The 20410-nt window shown below is 45.2% G+C and overlaps 1 protein-coding gene across 11 annotated transcripts in view; it reads left to right on the forward strand.

Annotated features, from left to right (window-relative positions):
• LOC139578452 (ELAV-like protein 4) overlaps window positions 1–20410 on the forward strand; it is a 94151-nt gene that overhangs the window by 56001 nt on the left and 17740 nt on the right. For 8 of the 11 annotated variants that reach the window (XM_071406044.1, XM_071406047.1, XM_071406049.1 and 5 more), the window contains one exon: window positions 16902–17137. In XM_071406044.1, coding sequence (XP_071262145.1) covers window positions 16902–17137 — 236 coding nt within the window. The remainder of the gene's footprint in view (window positions 1–16901; window positions 17138–20410) is intronic. The other 3 variants (XM_071406051.1, XM_071406045.1, XM_071406048.1) reach the window with 1 other exon arrangement.

Below are 20410 nucleotides of genomic sequence, written 5' to 3' on the forward strand. Positions count from 1 at the left end.
TGTAAAGAAAATATTTGATGGAACATTGGCCTTAATGCAGTTAGCCTTTGTAGAGCAAAACGGATGACACTTTCGTGTTCGGGAGAATCTCAGCTTTCAGAACTCGTTTCTAGCTCAAACCGTTTCCGGGATGTCTCCTGGTCTCATAAACACTGTTGTAGTTCAGGTGCCTTCCACCGCAGCGCATAATGGCCGACACCGGCGGATGCAGTTGATTGAGACGCAGCCCAGAAGTCTCTAGCTTAAACTCAGTGATTTTGATTAATAAAAGCGATCTAATTATAATGCTAATTAGACTCCAGTTTTTTTTTATCTAGTCACAAACCACCGTCATAAATATATCAAACTAGCATAGCCTAAATTGTCATGGAATAGAATGTCTGACACATTCTGCGTCTCAATAATTCATGGTATTACCATGCTTGCGCACAGTTTCAGTCTTAAGAAGCAGAACAGTTTCCCAAGCAGGTTCTTCACAAGTCCAGTGCTCATCCTGCTGATCTGCCAATAGTCTCTTCTGCTTCTCCATTGTTTCCCAACCACACTCTTGAAGGGAACAGTAGGCAGGATCATAACCTTACATGTCTCACAGTGCCAGAACCACTCCACAGAGAGACAGGCAAAGCTTCTGCCTCCTCAGATGCGCACACATGCACTCTCTCTAACTCTCCTTTACTCTATTCTCCTCTCTCTCTCACACACACAGTGTCTGGCCCAGCAGCACATGCAGGCCCAGCCCAGAAATGCCTCCCCTGAGGCAGGGGGATCCGCTGGAAGAATTTTAATGACTAATTAAATTTTAGTTGCTGGTGATTAAGAAACAAGGAGGATTTTAGAGGACCCCGAGAGCTCAGCGCTGGCACATCTTCCCAGTTCACAAGTACTGCCATAAAGAGGAATGGACCGCAAATTAAAACTCTCCTGCTACTCGCACAAGTGTAACTGTGGGTGAGAGAGACAGAGGGGAAGATAGAAAGAGAAAGTTTAAAAGCTTTGCCTTTGTGCTTGACTTTTTAGTGGTTAACCATTAACATGTACAGTATAGGACAGTTAATCATGTGATTTCAACATCATTACACACACAAATATCAAATTTTATCAACAAATTGTCGTATTCCAAATCAGAATTTCACTCCATATGTTCAGTTTCAGACATGTCTGTTCTGACAGTAGATGCCAAGCCCACATGACTGGTTCAGAGTGAGCCACAAGCTCCAAAGCCCAATCTACGAATAAGTTTGGTATAAACAAATGTCCTTAAACTCACTGAAGGGGAGATTTACTTCATTTTCACAGACCTTAATCAACCTGATGCAAATTGCAGTCAGTCTCCTGCTCAGTATTGTCCAGAAATAACTTTGTTGAGTCACAGTTTGCATCGTTCATAGAGTCAGAGAAGACAATGTTCTGTTACAAATAGTCCAAGTATTTCTGACTGAACTCACATTGACTTGACAATAAGTCAGGAATGGGGAGTTCTGTTATTACAGAGCCTTAGCGCACATGAGTGGCAAAGTCCTGATCATGAAGATTCTTCTCTCCAACACAGTCAGAACATCACACACAAGCCCTTTGGCTCAACCTCTCTGATGCAGACCTGGCAGTCATTGCGTAACACATCAATCATGTAACCAAAGTGTTTTGTCAATATTAGTATCTTTCTCTTCTCTCCCTCTCTTTCTATTGATCCCTGCAGAATGGATATATATATTTCTTCTCTCTATTGGAAGAACTATTGCGGAGCAGCATTTTTATACCGCATCACTCTCACTAACCTTTAGGGAATGTTGTCAGATCATGATGTTCAATACGAACAGCTGGTTTAAGCTAACATCAATGTGAAGGGAATATAATATGGAGAGGCTTTGATCAATAGTTAAATATTCTGAACATCTCTGCAGGGCCCAGGCGCACAGCAGTCAGTCAATACACGTCTCATCAATGAGAGCAAATACAATTGATCCGGAGAGCTTGCTTTTACCAGTTAAACTCTTAAGTGAAAAAATGCCTGTTTCTCTTATATTACGGAGGGTTGTTGTCTACCCCTAGTCACACAGACTACTATTGATCATATATTATTATTATATATTACAATAATAAGCATGCATAACATTCATATGCACTACACACATACAGTACCAGTCAAAGGTTTGGACACACCTACTCATTCAAGGGTTTTTCTTTATTTGTACTATTTTCTATGTTGTAGAATAATAGTGAAGACATCAAAACTATGAAATAACACATATGGAATCATGTAGTTACCAAACAAGTGTTAAACACATCAAAATATATTTTAGATTTTAGATTCTTCAAAGTAGCCACCCTTTTCCTTGATGACAGCTTTGCACACTCTTGGCATTCTCTCAACCAGCTTCACCTGGAATGCTTTTCCAACAGTCTTGAAGGAGTTCCCACATATGCTGAGCACTTGTTAGTTGCTTTTCCTTCACTCTGCGGTCCAACTCATCCCAAACCATTTCAATTGGGTTGAGGTCAGGGGATTGTGGAGACCAGGTCATCTGATCCAGCACTCCATCACTCTCCTTCTTGGTCAAATAGCCCTTACTCAGCCTGGAGGTGTGTTGGGTCATTGTCCTGTTGAAAAACAAATGATAGTCCCACTAAGCGCAAACCAGATGGGATGGCGTATTGCTGCAGATTGCTGTGGTAGCCATGCTGGTTAAGTGTGCCTTCAATTCAAAATAAATCACTGACAGAGTCACCAGCAAAGCAATCCCACACCATCACACCTCCTCCATGCTTAACGGTGGGAACCACACATGCGGAGATCATCCGTTCACCTGCTCTGCGTCTCACAAAGATACAGCGGTTGGAACCAAAAATCTCACATTTAGACTCATCAGACCAAAGGACAGATTTCCACCGGTCTAATGTCCATTGCTCGTGTTTCTTGGCCCAAGCAAGTCTCTTCTTCTTATTGGTGTCCTTTAGTAGTGGTTTCTTTGCAGCAATTTGGCCATGAAGGCCTGATTTCACGCAGTGTCCTCTGAATAGTTGATGTTGGGATGTGTCTGTTACTTGGATTCTGTGAAGCGTTTATTTGGGCTGCAATTTCTGAGGCTGGTAACTCTAATGAGCTTATCCTCTGTAACTCTGGGTCTTCCTTTCCTGTGTTGGTCAACTTGAGAGCCAGTTTCATCATAGCGCTTGATGGTTTTTACGACTGCACTTGAAGAAACTTTAAAAGTTCTTCATGTCTTAAAGTAATGATGGACTGTCATTTCTCTTTGCTTATTTGAGCTGTTTGTGCCATAATATGGACTTAGTCTTTTACCGAATAGGGCTATCTTCTATATACCACCCCAACCGTGTCACAACACAACTGATTGGCTTAAATGCATTAAGAAGGAAATAAATTCCACGAATACATTTTTAACAAGGCACACCTGTGACTACCTCATCAAATCAAATTGTATTTGTCACATGGTTAGCAGATGTTAATGCGAGTGTAGCGAAATGCTTGTGCTTCTAGTTCCGACAATGCAGTAATAACCAACGAGTAATCTAACCTAACAATTCCACAACTACTACCTTATACACACAAGTGTAAAGGGATAAAGAATATGTACATAAAGATATATGAATGAGTGATGGTACAGAACGGCATAGGCAAGATGCAGTAGATGGTATAGAGTACAGTATATACATATGAGATGAGTAATGTAGGGTATATAAATATAAAGTGGCATAGATTAAAGTGGCTAGTGATACATGTACAGTAATCCCTCGTTTATCGCGGGGGTTACGTTCCGAAAATGACCCGCGATAAGTGAAATCCGCGAAATAGAAAACTTCTTTTTTTTTTACAATTAGCAACTATTACATGTATACAAATACAGTGACTCACGTGTAGGCCGTTTCACTGCTCTTCAGACTGGGCCGCTGCATCCTGACTGCGCTCTGCAGTGTTCTCTTCTTCTGAAGCCCGCGGTGCAGGTGTGTTTGTTCGGGAGAAGAGCATAGTGATAGGCAGCTGTTGTCGCTCTTTTTTCTTCTTTGCAAAAAGATCCTTGTACACCGACATGCCACCATCGATTACGTTGGAGAACTGTAATGAACGGCTCATCAAAGGGTCCCATTCCTCAGCTACTCGCTTAAGTTCAGTGGCCATTCGCACCATGGTTGCTAAGCGACCAAGCGTTAGTCCTTCCTTCCTTCCTGGCCAACTTAATGTAAATTTGCCAAGCTGTTTTATGTACGTACACATAACTGCACGAGACGACAAAATGATAGCACAATTCGTAGCATGTTTTGATACAAGAAGCGGGAGTGAGTTTTTAGCGAATCAGAATGCAGAGCACAATGCACCAAAAAAAAATAAAAAATGCATTATGAAAATCCGCGAAATAGCGAATCCGCGATAAGTGAACCGCGAAGTGGCGAGGGATCACTGTATTACAAAAATGTCCTTGTTTTAAGTAACTTACGACGCAGTAGATGATATAGAGTACAGTATATACATATGAGATGAGTAATGTAGGGTATGTAAACATTATATTAAGTGGCATTGTTTAAAGTGGCTAGTGATACATTTTTACATCAATTTCCATCAATTTCCATTATTAAAGTGGCTGGAGTCAGTATGTTGGCAGCAGTCACTCAATGTTAGTGATGGCTGTTTAACAGTCTGATGGCCTTGAGATAGAAGCTGTTTTTCAGTCTCTCGGTCCCTGCTTTGATGCACCTGTACTGACCTCGCCTTCTGGATGATAGCGGGGTGAACAGGCAGTGGCTCGGGTGGTTGTTGTCCTTGATGATCTTTATGGCCTTCCTGTGACATCGGGTGGTGTAGGTGTCCTGGAGGGCAGGTAGTTTGCCCCCGGTGATGCGTTGTGCAGACCTCACTACCCTCTGGAGAGCCTTACGGTTGTGGGCGGAGCAGTTGCCGTACCAGGCGGTGATACAGCCCGACAGGATGCCCTCGATTGTGCATCTGTAGAAGTTTGTGAGTTCTTTTGGTGAAAAGCCGAAAAGCTGCTGCGCCTTCTTCACAATGCTGTCTGTGTGGGTGGACCAATTCAGTTTGTCCGTGATGTGTACGCCGAGGAACTTAAAACTTACTACCCTCTCCACTACTGTCCCGTCAATGTGGATAGGGGGGTGCTCCCTCTGCTGTTTCCTGAAGTCCACAATCATCTCCTTTGTTTTGTTGACGTTGAGTGTGAGGTTATTTTCCTGACACCACACTCCGAGGGCCCTCACCTCCTCCCTGTAGGCCGTCTCGTCGTTGTTGGTAATCAAGCCTACCACTGTAGTGTCGTCCGCAAACTTGATGATTGAGTTGGAGGTGTGCATGGCCACGCAGTCGTGGGTGAACAGGGAGTACAGGAGAGGTCTCAGAACGCACCCTTGTGGGGCCCCAGTGTTGAGGATCAGCGGGGTGGAGATGTTGTTACCTACCCTCACCACCTGGGGGCGGCCCGTCAGGAAGTCCAGTACCCAGTTGCACAGGGCGGGGTCGAGACCCAGGGTCTCGAGCTTGATGGCGAGTTTGGAGGGTACTATGGTGTTAAATGCTGAGCTGTAGTCCATGAACAGCATTCTCACATAGGTATTCCTCTTGTCCAGATGGGTTAGGGCAGTGTGCAGTGTGGTTGCGATTGCGTCGTCTGTGGACCTATTGGGGCGGTAAGCAAATTGGAGTGGGTCTAGGGTGGAGGTGATATGGTCCTTGACTAGTCTCTCAAAGCAGTTCATGATGACGGAAGTGAGTGCTACGGGGCGGTAGTCATTTAGCTCAGTTACCTTAGCTTTCTTGGGAACAGGAACAATGGTGGCCCTCTTGAAGCATGTGGGAACAGCAGACTGGGATAAGGATTGATTGAATATGTCCGTAAACACACCAGCTAGCTGGTCTGCGCATGCTCTGAGGACGCGGCTGGGAATGCTGTCTGGGCCTGCAGCCTTGCGAGGGTTAACACGTTTAAATGTTTTACTCACCTCGGCTGCAATGAAGGAGAGCCCGCAGGTTTTGGTAGCGGGCCGTGTCAGTGGCACTGTATTGTCCTCAAAGCGAGCAAAACAGTTATTTAGTCGGTCTGGGTGCAAGACATCCTGGTCCGCGACGGGGCTGGTTTTCTTTTTGTAATCCGTGATTGACTGTAGACCCTGCCACATACCTCTTGTGTTTGAGCCGTTGAATTGCGACTCTACTTTGTCTCTATACTGACACTTAGCTTGTTTGATTGCCTTGCGGAGGGAATAGCTACACTGTTTGTATTCGGTCATGTTTCCGGTCACCTTGCCCTGGTTAAAAGCAGTGGTTCGCGCTTTCAGTTTCGCACGAATGCTGCCATCAATTCACGGTTTCTGGTTTGGGAATGTTTTAAATCGTTGCTGTGGGTATAACGTCGCCGATGCACTTTCTAAAGAACTCGCTCACCGAATCAGCGTATTCGTCAATGTTGTTGTTGGACGCAATGCGGAACATATCCCAATCCACGTGATCGAAGCAGTCTTGAAGCGTGGCGTCAGATTGGTCGGACCAGCGTTGAACAGACCTGAGCGCGGGAGCTTCTTGTTTTAGTTTCTGTCTGTAGTTTCTGTCATGAAGCTGGTTGAGAGAATGCCAAGAGTGTGCAAAGCTGTCATCAAGGCAAAGGGTGGCTACTTATAGTGTTTAACAAATATATTTTGATTTGTTTAACACTTTTTTGGTTACTACATTATTTAATGTGTGTTATTTCATAGTTTGGATGTCTTCACAATTATTCTGCAATGTAGAAAATAGTCAAAATAAAGAAAATAAAGAAAACCTCTGGATTGAGTAGGTGTGTCCAAATGTTTGACTGGTACTGTACATACAACCCCTATTGAATTTCTACTTTATCAATCAGTATGTGACTTCCTCTCCATATGCACATCTCCATCTCTTATAGTGGAGGTTGATGATATATGGTGTAGTACATTCTGGTTCGTATAAAATCCCCATCATGTGTGGCTAAACATCAAGGTCACGTAGGTGTAAACCTGATTTATATACAGATAAAATAAGACTTTGTACAAGTCATCTCTGTCCTGGTGTCTATAACCCACCAGACTCCATAACATGGAGTGTATTACATGGTTACTTTGGCCTGTGGTCACACATAGAAGCAAGCAGACAGATGGCTTTAACTTCTCACGAGTCACCAACCCTGATCCGGTAGCACCCCCCCCCCCCCCCCCCCCCCCCCCACTGAGTAGCATAGCTAGCATAGCGTCACAAGTAACTTGTAGCATCTAAATATCATTAAATCACAAGTCCAAGACACCAGATGAAAGATACAGGTCTTGTGAATAAAGCCACCATTTCAGATTTTTAAAATGTTTTACAGGGAAGACACAATATGTAAATCTATTAGCTAACCACGTTAGCAAAGGACACGATTTTTTTACTCCCAATAGTTTTTTCCTGCGTCAGTAGCTATCACTAATTCGACTAAATAAAAATATATATAGCCACTAACCAAGAAACAACTTCATAAGATGACAGTCTGATAACATATTTATGGTATATTTATGGTAAAAATTTGCATTTTTCAGGTATAAATCACAGTTCTACATTGCAGCTGCAATCTGAAATAGTGCTGACCCAGCCAGAACAATTACAGAGACCAACGTCATATAACGAATTACTCATCTTAAAACATTTCAGAAAAATACACAGCGTACAGATATTGAAAGCCCAACATCTGGTGAATCCAAACAATATTTCAGATTTATTAAATGTTTTATAACGAAAACAAAATGTAGCGCTAAATTAGCATAGCTATACCAGGCAGATTCGGCTAGGCGCCCACGGCCAGTTCACATGCACAACAGATATGATATAACATCGTAAATTGGGTCTTACTATGGCTGATCTTTCATCAGAATGTTGATCAAAGTGTCCTTTGTCAAGATGAGTCGTTGGTTCCGTTCAGAATTGTTCCTTTCCCACTCCATTTAGCACAGGTACTGGTCGAGTGGCACGGATCTCTCAAACGTAAATAAAATCAGACAACGGAACACCACAAAACTCCCGAAAAAATTCAAATAATCTGATTAAACTATATTGAAAAAACATACATTACGATGATCTGGTCACATGTATCAAACAAACTTCGAGACGGAGATAGTTTTCATCCATAATGGCCGCACAACAGAAGACAATCGCAGCTACAAGTCGCACGATTTAGAGAACCGGAAGTTGTCGGTCACGCCAAAGAATTAGCTCTCATTTCACGTCAGTCCCAGATAAACAAGATATTTTTCCTCTGACGTCCTCTTGACACCCAGAGGAAGGCCAATGAGGTGTGTTTCGGGTCATAGGGGGCACGACCATATATAGGCAGAGCGTTGAAGCTGGCATACACATCTTGCTTTTTTCTTCTTGGTCATGGAAAGTGCTGTCAAATGACTTCTGTATCACTCAGACAAAATTGAAACGGTTTTAGAAACTAGAGATTGTTTTCTTTCCAATGGTATTATTTATATGCATATAGTAAGAGCAATAATTGAATAAGAGGCAGTTTAATCTGTAGAGCAAATTATGCTAATGGGAAAATAGCACCCCCTGTATTCTCAAGAAGTTAACTCTGCTTTTACTGAGCGGAGCAGAGAGCACCTAAGCTCTTCAAAGGTTTCTATCCCACTGCCTTTTCAAAGTCCATATGTGTCTATCCCCACAAACTAAGTTACTTAAAACAAGGACATTTTTTCTCTCGCTCTCTCTGATTAGGAGGTGGTAAGATATTTGTTATGTATTTAATGTGACCGTTTAATAAACGTTCCATACAGTTGGCATAGCCACTTAAAAGAGTGGAATGAGAAACGGCAGTGTAACGGCGTTCTAGATCTTCCTCCTCCTCAGACGAGGAGAGGAGAGAAGGATCGGAGGACCAATACGCAGCGAGGTATGATGACATAATGTAATTTATTGAAAGACGAACACGAAAACACGAAAACATTACAAAATAAGAAAACGACGTAGACGAAACCTGAACATGGAACTTACATAACTACACGCAGAACTCACGGACAGGAACAGACTACATCAAACGAATGAACAGCCAAAACAGTCCCGTGTGGTGCACATACACAGACACGAAAGACACAGGAGACAATCACCCACAAACAAACAGTGTGAACAGCCAACCTATATATGGTTCTCAATCAGAGGAAAACGTCAAACACCTGTCTCTGATTGAGAACCATATAAGGCTGATTACAAGACCTAAACATAGAAACACAAAACATAGAAATGCCCACCCACACTCACGCCCTGACCGACTAACACATACAAAACAACAGAAAATAGGTCAGGAATGTGACATAACCCCCCCCTCAAGGTGCGTACTCCGGACGCACTACCAAAAGTCTAGGGGAGGGTCTGGGTGGGCATCTGACCACGGTGGTGGCTCAGGCTCTGGACGAGGTCCCCACCCCACCATAGTCAATCCCAGCTTCCGTAGCCTCTTCAAAATGACCACTCTCCAAATAACCCCACCTAAATTAAGGGGCAACACCAGAATGACTGGCGGATCCTGGCTGGCTGGCTCTGGCTGGTCATGGCTCGCTGACGGCTCTGGACGGTCATGGCTGGCTGACTCTGGCGGATCCTGGCTGGCTGGCTCTGGCTGGTCCTGGCTGGCTGGCTCTGGCTGGTCCTGGCTGGCTGGCTCTGGCTGGTCCTGGCTGGACGGCTCTGGCTGGACGGCCCTGGCTGGTCCTGGCTGGACGGCTCTGGCTGGTCCTGGCTGGACGGCGGCTCTGGCTGGTCCTGGCTGGACGGCGGCTCTGGCAGATCCTGTCTGGTCGGCGGCTCTGGCAGATCCTGTCTGGTTGGCGGCTCTGGCAGATCCTGTCTGGTTGGCGGCTCTGGCAGATCCTGTCTGGTTGGCGGCTCTGGCAGATCCTGTCTGGTTGGCGGCTCTGGCAGATCCTGTCTGGTTGCCGGCTCTGGCAGATCCTGTCTGGTTGGCGGCTCTGGCAGATCCTGTCTGACGAATGGCTCTAGCGGCTCCTGACTGACTATCGGCTCTGACGGCTCGGGACAGACGGGCGGCTCTAATGGCTCGGGACAGACGGATGGCTCAGACGGCACTGGGCAGACGGATGGCTCAGATGGCGCTGGGGAGACGGATGGCTCAGATGGCGCTGGGGAGACGGATGGCTCAGATGGCGCTGGGGAGACGGATGGCTCAGATGGCGCTGGGGAGACGGATGGCTCCGATGGCGCTGGGGAGACGGATGGCTCCGATGGCGCTGGGGAGACGGATGGCTCTGGCCGGATAAGGCGCACTGTAGACCTGGTGCGTGGTGCCGGAACTGGAGGCACCGGGCTAAGGACACGCACCTTCATGCTAGTGCGGGGAGCAGGGACAGGGCACACTGGACTCTCAAAGCGTACTCTGTGCCTGGTGCGTGGTACCGGCACTGGTGGCACCGGGCTGAGTGCACGCACATCAGGACTAGTACGGGGAGAAGTAACAGTGTGTACAGGACTCAGGAGACGCACAGGTGGCTTAGTGCGTGGTGCCGAAACTGGAGGCACTGGGCTGGAGACACGCACCACAGGGAGAGTGCGTGGAGGAGGAACAGGGCTCTGAAAACGCACTGGAAGCCTGGTGCGTGGTGTAGGCACTGTTGGTACTAGGCTGGGGCGGGGAGGTGGCGCCGGAAATACCGGACCGTGCAGGCGTACTGGCTCTCTTGAGCATTGAGCCTGCCCAACCTTACCTGGTTGAATACTCCCCGTCGCCCGACCAGTGCGGGGAGGTGGAATAACCCGCACCGGGCTATGTAGGCGAACCGGGGACACCATGCGTAAGGCTGGTGCCATGAATGCCGGCCCGAGGAGACGCACTGGAGACCAGACGCGTTGAGCCGGCTTCATGGCACCTGGCTCAATGCCCAATCTAGCCCTACCAGTGCGGGGAGGTGGAATAACCCGCACCGGGCTATGCACAAGTACAGGAGACACCGTGCGCTCTACTGCGTAACACGGTGTCCGCCCGTACTCCCGCTCTCCACGGTTAGCCTGAGAAGTGGGCGCAGGTCTCCTACCTGCCCTTGGCCCACTACCTCTTAGCCCCCCCCCAAGAAATTTTTGGGTAGTACTCACGGGCTTTTCAGGCTTCCAGCCACGTCTCCTTGCTGCCTCCTCATATCGCCGCCTCTCTGCTTTCGCTGCCTCCAGCTCAGCTTTGGGGCGGCGATATTCTCCTGGTTGAGCCCAAGGTCCTTTTCCATCCAGCTCGTCCTCCCAAGTCCAGTAGTCCTGGTTGCTCTGTTGAGCTCTCCCCCGCCGCTTGGTCCTAGGTTGGTGGGTGATTCTGTAACGGCGTTCTAGATCTTCCTCCTCCTCAGACGAGGAGAGGAGAGAAGGATCGGAGGACCAATACGCAGCGAGGTATGATGACATAATGTAATTTATTGAAAGACGAACACGAAAACACTTGGAAAATTACAAAATAAGAAAACGACGTAGACGAAACCTGAACATGGAACTTACATAACTACACGCAGAACTCACGGACAGGAACAGACTACATCAAACGAATGAACAGCCAAAACAGTCCCGTGTGGTGCACATACACAGACACGAAAGACACAGGAGACAATCACCCACAAACAAACAGTGTGAACAGCCAACCTATATATGGTTCTCAATCAGAGGAAAACGTCAAACACCTGTCTCTGATTGAGAACCATATAAGGCTGATTACAAGACCTAAACATAGAAACACAAAACATAGAAATGCCCACCCACACTCACGCCCTGACCGACTAACACATACAAAACAACAGAAAATAGGTCAGGAACGTGACAGGCAGCAAAATGCTCAGGTTTGGAGAGCAGAGCAAAGGCTTTCGTCAGCCACCTGGCCAGATTATCAGATCTCCAGATTTCCCAGAGGAATGTTTGTCTTATTGTCCCCGGGCTGAGAGCGTAGTGTTGGGGAGCGCCCTGGTAGCACCCAAGTGCAGTGTGCATGCAGACATCTTTGTCAGGGCGCCAGCAGTTCCTTGCCACTGTCTTCCCTTGTTCTGGTTAGGGTTATTAATAAACCAGCCATTCTCCGTGTTCATGTGTGCTGGGAATAGATAAGCACAGGTAGAGAGTTACATAAGCCTAGCTGATTTCTGAGGAGGAAAGTGACTGTAGACCGTTGTGCATTTGTGGCCTAATGCTGTATGGTCTGTGATAAGTGCTGGAACTGGCTGATGGTACAGGCTGCTTCCCAGACTTCCTCAGCCTGCATGTTTGCTTTGTTTCAGTATGCTGCAAAAAAAAACAGCTGGAAGCTCATTATGTTAATGCTGAAAAAGCTAGTGAATTTTTTTTCTCAACACTAAGACAGTCATTTCATTCTTTTTTTTTTACTATTAGGTAAATTACTTCTGGGATCGTTTTGTTCGGTTTCTGCCTTGCTTGAGGAACCCCAGATGGAATCCAAATGATACCCTACATTAGATTGTCCTCCGAAGCACCAGCTGTCAGCAGTCTGACACACAGAACTGCTTGTATGAAGTCTATCTGCCACTGTATCACAGTCACAGGGTCAAAGGTCATGGTCGCCTAACCTGCTGTGGTGTAATCGCATTAGGCCAGCCGACCTTACAGTGCAGTAGCAGTGTTTCTCTTCATGCCCAGAATGTCTATAGGGCAGTGAAAGGAGAAATGAGAGGTGTTACTGTTAGTGGGGTCAAAGTCTCTCTCACCTCTCTCCACAGCACTAATGTATAGGCACAATACCCTTCTACCTCTCCACATACACAAGGACAGAGCTAGTCCCAGATACCAATGCAGTAGCCCTCCACTCTTCACACCCCTTTCTTAAAGACACCTCTTCAGTTCATCACTTCATTCAAGTGGCTGGGGTATTTTCCTCAGATCCCACCCTGAATGTGTTTTCAGCCTTCATCTCTATGCCAAGCACTGCTGGTGTGTAGACCTCTTCAAGCATCTGCATCCTGTTGCAGTTCAAGGCCAAGGGTCTTAGAGGACTGGTGCTTGTCTTCTCTCTTCCAATGAGGTGTGATCATATCCCCAAAGGAGAAGAGTCCACAGGGTGTCAACATGTATTTCACAGCTCTGAAACAGTGAAATAAGCACATTGCATCTCAAAATAATGTAGTCTTATAATGCAACCCCTCCTATTCCACAAGGGACATTCTTGACAGTAGTAGCTAGTGGGTTTATGTCGAAAATAGTGAACAAACAAAGCTACCCACTGGGCACAGACGTCAGTTCAACGTCAAGTTTTGATTTACATTTGGGTGAGTTGTCAGCTAATGTGAATTCAATATGAAACCAATCCCAAAATTCACCATGTCATTGGATTTAAGTTAAAAGTTTGGTAAACCCCAAAATTAAAAAAATAGATTTTTTATTTAACCTTTATTTAACTACGTAGCCCGTAGTCCCATATGTTATGAGGTTTTGCAAATTCAATCCGTTTTCCACGTTGATTCAACGTCGTCTCATAGATTTTTGGGGTTGAATTGAAGTGAAAACAATATTGATTCGACCAGTTTTTGCACAGTGGGTATGCATAAAGTGAGGTTAGTAAAACAAAGCCCAACTATGATTTTACACACCAAGTGTACTAAACATTAGGAGCACCTTCCTAATATTAAGTTGCACACCATCCCTTTTTCCCTCAGAACAGCCTCAATTCATTGGGGCATGGACTTTACAAGGTGTTGAAAGCATTCCACAGGGATGCTGGCCCATGTTGACTCCAATGCTTCCCACAGTTGTGTTAAGTTGGCTGGATGTCATTTGGGTGGTAGACCATTCTTGATACACACGGAAACTGTTGAGTGTGAAAAACCCAGCAGCTTTGCAGTTCTTGACACACTCAAACCGGTGTGCCTGGCACCTACTACCATACTCGGTTCAAAGGCACTTAAATCTTTTGTCTTCCCATTCACTCTCTGAATGGCACACATACACAATCCATAGTTCAATTGTCTCAAGGCTTAAAAATCCTTCTTTAACCTATCTCATCCTCTTCATCTATAGTGCATTCAGAAAGTATTCAGGCCCCTTGACTTTTTCTACATTTTATTACGTTACAGCCTTATTCTAAAATTGATTAAATATTTTTTTCCCCAGATCAAATCTACACACAATACCCCATAATGACAAAGTGAAAACTGATTTTTAAACATTTTTGTAAATGTATTACCCTCTGCTATGAAACTCGAAATTGAGCTGAGGTGCATCCTGTTTCCATTGATCATCCTTGAGATGTTTCTAAAACTTGATTGGAGTCCACCTGTGGTAAATTCAACTGATTGGACATGATTTGGAAAGGCACACACCTGTCTATATAAGGTCCAACAGTTGACAGTGCATGTCAGAGCAAAAACCAAGCAATGAGATCGAAGGAATTGTCCGTAGAGCTTCGAGACAGGATTGTGTCAAGGCACAGATCTGGGGAAGGATACCAAAACATTTCTGCAGCATTGAAGGTCCCAGAGAACACAGTGGCCTCCATCATTCTTAATTGGAAGAAGTTTGGAACCACCAAGACTCTTCTTAGAGCTGGCTGCCCGGCCAAACTGAGCAATTGGGGGAGACGGGCCTTGGTCAGGGAGGTAACTAAGAACCCCATGTTCACACTGACAAACCTTCAGAGTTCCTCTTCGGAGATGGGAGAACCTTCCAGAAGGACAACCATCTCAGCAGCACTCCACCAATCAGGCCTTTATGGTAGAGTGGCCAGACGGAAGCCACTCCACAGTAAAAAGGCACATGACAACCCGCTTGGAGTTTGCAAAGGTCACCTAAAGGACTCTGACCATGAGAAACAAGATTCTCTGATCTGATGAAACCGAGATTTAACTCTTTGGCCTGAATGCCAAGCATCACGTCTGGAGGAAATCTGGCACCATCTCTACGGTGAAGCATGGTGGTGGCAGCATCATGCTGTGGGGATGTTTTTCAGCGGCAGGGACTGAGAAACTGGTCAGGATCGAGGGAAAGATGGCGCAAAGTACAGAGAGATCCTTGATGAAAACCTGCTCCAGAGTGCTCAGGACCTCAGACTGGGGTGAAGGTTCACCTTCCAACAGGACAACGACCCTAAGCACACAGCCAAGACAACGCAGGAGTGGCTTCGGGACAAATCTCTGAACATACTTGAGTGGCCCAGCCAGAGCCCGGACTTGAACCTGATCGAACATCTCTGGAGAGACCTGATAATAGCTGTGCAGCTTACGCTCCCCATCTAAACCGAAAGCTTGAGAGGATCTGCAGAGAAGTATGGGAGAAACGCCGCAAATACAGGTGTGCCAAGCTTGTAGCCTCATACCCAAGAAGACTCGAGGCTGTAATTGCTGCCAAAGGTGCTTCAACAAAGTACTGAGTAAAGGGTCTGAACACTTATGTAAATGTGATATTTCATTTTTTATTTTTTATAAATGTGCAAACAAGTCTAAAACCTGTTTTTGCTTTGTCATTATGGGGTATTGTGTGTAGATTGATGAGGGGGGGAAATTTAATCAATTTTAGAATAAGGCGGTAATGTAACAAAATGGTGAAAAAGTCAAGGGGTCTGAATACTTTCCAAATGCACTGTACACTGATTTGAAGTGGATTTAACAAGTGACATCAATAAGGGATCATAGCTTTGACCTGGATTCACCTGGTCAGTCTATGTCATAGAAAGAGCAGGTATTCCTAATGTTTTGTACACTCGGTGTAAAGTGACAAACAAATCAACAGAATATACAAAAACAGTATGCACTAGTTACCACCTAGGAATACCGGTATGACAGTATTTTCTCCCGAAGCAGCATTGACCCTAGTTTCACACTGGAGCCAGAGCTGTATGCCAACAATTCAAACCCCTTTGGAATAACAGGCTATGTGTTCATTATTTTCTAGCTGTGACAACCTAATTATAAATTACAGATACAGAGAAGGCAGGGAAGGGATTTGGAGAGATTGTCAAGAGCGGCAGCAACCCTCAGTGAAAATAATACAGCATTAGAGTGAATGAAAGCATTTGGCATTGGAGAGATTGTGTGTAAATATTTGTTCAGGGCTGCACATGTCAAAGAAGTCCGATTCAAGAAGACAATGAGACAGCGGAACAGAAAAACCTCAATAAGCGCAAGCAGCGTTTTGAGATCAGAGAGCGAAATGCCAATAAAAAGTGTTTCTGTGTGTGGTGTAGAGATGCCAGTCTGTACACACACAGTATTATGCAAATAGTCCTGGCAGCGTGCTGTCACTGAGCGAGCATCCCCAGGGCCAGTCAGCGAGCCTCATTAAAAAATGGGAAGCACGCATTTATGGAGCCCAACAAAAGACCTTCCGGGCAGTGCGTCTCTCAATGTTACTTTCAGGTGGCGGTCAAAATACATTGCCTTGGAAACGGCTCAAATGTCACCGGCAACATGACGTGAGGCCTGAGTGTCTGGCCTTCAGCTAGGAGGAGAGCTGCAGTGTGTGCTGAGTCCAAAGTGCCTCACGCAGTAGCCTCAACGAGCTGAGGAGACACAGCACTACAGCAGCTAGCACCCAAACAACATAACAGCATTTCTGCATCAGCAGGCATCAACGCTCATGCTCTTTGTGAGAGAAGAAGACAAATTAACTGTCTCTTTGACAGCACATGAAATCATGGCTGTGCCTTCGCTTTTCCCTCTGCTCTATTCTGTGTTCTTTAACCCATAAAGCAATCCCTCCCAGAATGGAAAACAAATTATTTCCAACTCATTGTATCCCCTTTACAAAACATTGCGTTATACATGACTAAAAAGACAGATATCCTCTCTGTACCATGTATGAAACAGAGAACATGGGCTGTGAGATGTACAGTATGTATGTGTAGATGTGTGTGATCTAACTGGAACCACGTGAAGTAAAAGGACGCCTCTCCTGTTTGTGATGTGTTGGCCCCACAGGTGGTTCGCGGGGTGTGGGATTCATTCGCTTTGATAAGAGGATAGAGGCTGAGGAGGCCATCAAGGGGCTGAATGGACAGAAACCCTCTGGAGCTGCCGAGCCCATCACCGTCAAGTTCGCCAACAACCCCAGCCAGAAGACCAGCCAAGCCCTTCTGTCCCAGCTGTACCAGTCCCCCAACCGCCGGTACCCAGGCCCCCTCCACCACCAGGCCCAGAGGTTCAGGTAAACACCTGGGGCTCACAACAAGGGTCGGGAGGTCATGGTCAGGTTCAGCCATTGGGTTATTGGTTCAGAGAGAATATAATATGTACCGTAAAGTTGAGTATGGGATTTTTATGTCTAATTGCAACGATCAACAAACTTTTGAGTCATCAATCACCAATGCGCTCTCTGATTCTTGGTGCATTCAAACAAGAATGCATTTTTGTTCCAAAAGAGTGGGTTTCCTGACACTCCACCCATAGAGTAGAACTGTTCACAAGAGACAGTGGGGTTCTGTTGTTCACAATGTCTCCATCACATCACCTCATCAGATCTCTCCTTATTCCATAATGAAACAAACTGTTATCCCCTCTTACCATCCAAGGTTCATTCCCAGATAAAATATACCCCATGATACTCATGATAATCCCAATGAGAATATTCAAATTATGATCTGAACGAAAAATGTATTTCAGATTTTGGCCCAGATTACAGAAAGTAAAACCAACAAAGTTAGGAATAACTTATTTTTTGGTTCTGCAGATTCCTTGGTCTGAGCACTCTTAGGCGATTAAGAGCTAGCTAGCTGCCTGTAATACACAAAGACCTCACTATTACAACCAACAGCCACTGGACTAAACCTAACCCACAACCTCAGATAGTGCATCACCTATCCTGTCAATGTCGGACATTTTCCACCATTAAATGTAATGCCTGTTTGTCTGGTCCTCCTCTAAGAAGCAAACAAAAAAATAGAAAAACAGTAGGTTTCAGTTATTAGTGATTCTCCACATTACTAATTACAGTAATAAGTAAATTATGCTTATTATATCTAAGGTATGAGCAGGTTTTAACTGAACAGATTTTTTAAATGGACCTTTCTCATTTACATGCATTGAGAGGTAGCACAAAGGCCCTATTGTGTGCTGAGGGCTTGGAGAGGCTGTGTGAAAAGCTGGCATCCAAGGCAGGCTGGTTTTTGCAGCAGCAGCCCAGCAGATGTCTCCAGCACAGCATCCTGAAGCGCCTCCTTAGAGCTTCCAGTCCAATTGACTAATTTACCCACAAAGCAGATTGCTCAGTCCCAGCCCACATAATGGCCTAATTGCTGCCTTAATGAGTCAACATATTTTTGTGCTTTGTTTAGATTTTTTTTGTCAGGTTCACAGACGGCATCTCTGCCCACTGATGACCTGTAGCACAGACAGACTGTGTGTTTTGAAGGGGAGAAGTACTTTAGAATGGCCCCAAGTTCCCAACCCTTCCATTAGGATGAAGGGCTTAATAAGACATGAGACAGTGCAGACCCATGTGACACATGAAGGTCATTGAGTGGCCAAGCAGGCCGCATCCAAAAGCCTCTGATTTATGTGGCTGAGGGGCTTCCATCCTTGGCCCACTGAGCACAGTGACTATCTGTCTGCATGACCAGCCTGATTGTTCCTCCCAGCCAGCTAGCAGCACTGACTAAAGCCCAAATCACACGGAGAGACGCCGTCAACGGCGTCCAAATTTGCACGCAAGAGTAGAGAGCGTGGGGCCTCCCGAGTGGCGCGGCGGTCTAAGAAGCTGTGTCACTACAGATCCTGGTTCGCACAATTGGCCCAGCGTCGTCCGGGTTAGGGGAGGGTTTGGCCCGGCTGGGATGTCCTTGTCCCATCACGCTCTAGCGACTCCTGTGGCGGGCCGGGCGCATTCCGACACATTGGTGCGGACATTGCCTCTCCTGAGTCCATACGGGAGTTGGATATCACGAATCTGGGAAGAAAAGGGGGTAAAACATAGATTTTTTTTAAAGAGTGAAGAGTGTCAATTCACATACAGTGCATTAGCGTATGCCAACTTAATTGTCATACGAATCCATAATAAACAGTTGTATTTATTAAGTTCGCAATATAGCCCTTGTGAATTATTGTTGTGTTCCTTTGACTCACCTTATATGTCCTACGGGAGCCACTGTACCTGCCTGCTCTAAACAATTGCTGTGTTAGCTCACAAATGTTCGTGAGGACAGTTGTAGAGAATAAACCCGAGCAGTTTATAAAGAATTTAGCTAGTCTCGTTCTTTCTACTAACAGTATTCTGTCTTCAAATCGGAGTTCCTGGAGTTTCCCAGCCGAAGCCTGCCTAGTCTATATGCCTATGATCGAAATCAACACATCTAGGCATAACATTATTGTTTTCAAATATGTATTATTGGCACTGGCAGTATTATTATCAACAATAAATAGACACGTTTTATCTATACATGTCACAATTCCAGACGTAACAATGCCTACTTTCTGCCAATTTATCCGATCATTTTACCAGCATTGCTTTGCGTAGCTGCGTAGACACGAGAAAAATAGACTTGCTTTCTAATTTGATGCTCTATGATGCTATTGACGCTCACACACTGTTTTCTATCCTTCACTACCGTGCATTCTAATTCCAGCATGTTCACGTGCATAAAAAAAAAAAAAAAAAAAGTTTAGTTTGATTTGGGCTTAACACACACCATCCCATATGAAATGTTATACCCTTTCCACATGGAAAGGCGTCAACAGGAAACAAAATGTTTTGGTCAGTTACTGTTACTTTTGGTCAGTTATTGTTTTACTATGCAACTTTATTACTGTCATCTTCCTCTCTTAAAACCTTTACTATCTCTCACAAAATGACCATTACACTGACAGAACTCTGGAGAAGGGGGCATGTCTTGATTTTTGAATTATTATTGTAGGCTTCTATTTAGTACTATAATTTATGTTCAATTTGTCTCACAACCTTCTTGAAAATGACAAACATAATGTCAAAGTACCTTAAGGGCAAATGGAATAATGATGCAAAGAATCATTCTTTCATTATGCTGTCCAGACTCAGGATCGACATTGAATTGAATGAGAAAGACGAGATTTCTAAATTTTCTTTGACATAAGTACTATGGCTTAACTCACAATTATAAATCACTTATCAATTATTTGACCTCAACACAACAGCAGAGATGTACAGTGGAACCACTCTGAAAGCCACATGCAGCATAAGAATGTGTGGAGTGTGAAAATGGCCTCATTGTGCTGGCTGATTGGGCATCAGAGTGACCTCTTGTGATAGCTCTGTACAGTACTATTGCTAGCTGGCCTGCTACTTAGTTACTGTGTGAATGACACCAACCCTGACTGGTGTGGCTCCTCAGTGTAATGGCCCATCTCTGGATGGCTTTCTTCTTTGATTGAGGCAGGGATGTAGCATTAGTTCCATTGAGTGAGTCGACCATCTGCCTGGCATTAACCCCAGAACCCTCCTTCTCTTTAC

The sequence above is a fragment of the Salvelinus alpinus genome, chromosome 6 (genome assembly GCF_045679555.1).
Source record: "Salvelinus alpinus chromosome 6, SLU_Salpinus.1, whole genome shotgun sequence".
Lineage (NCBI taxonomy): Eukaryota > Metazoa > Chordata > Actinopteri > Salmoniformes > Salmonidae > Salvelinus > Salvelinus alpinus.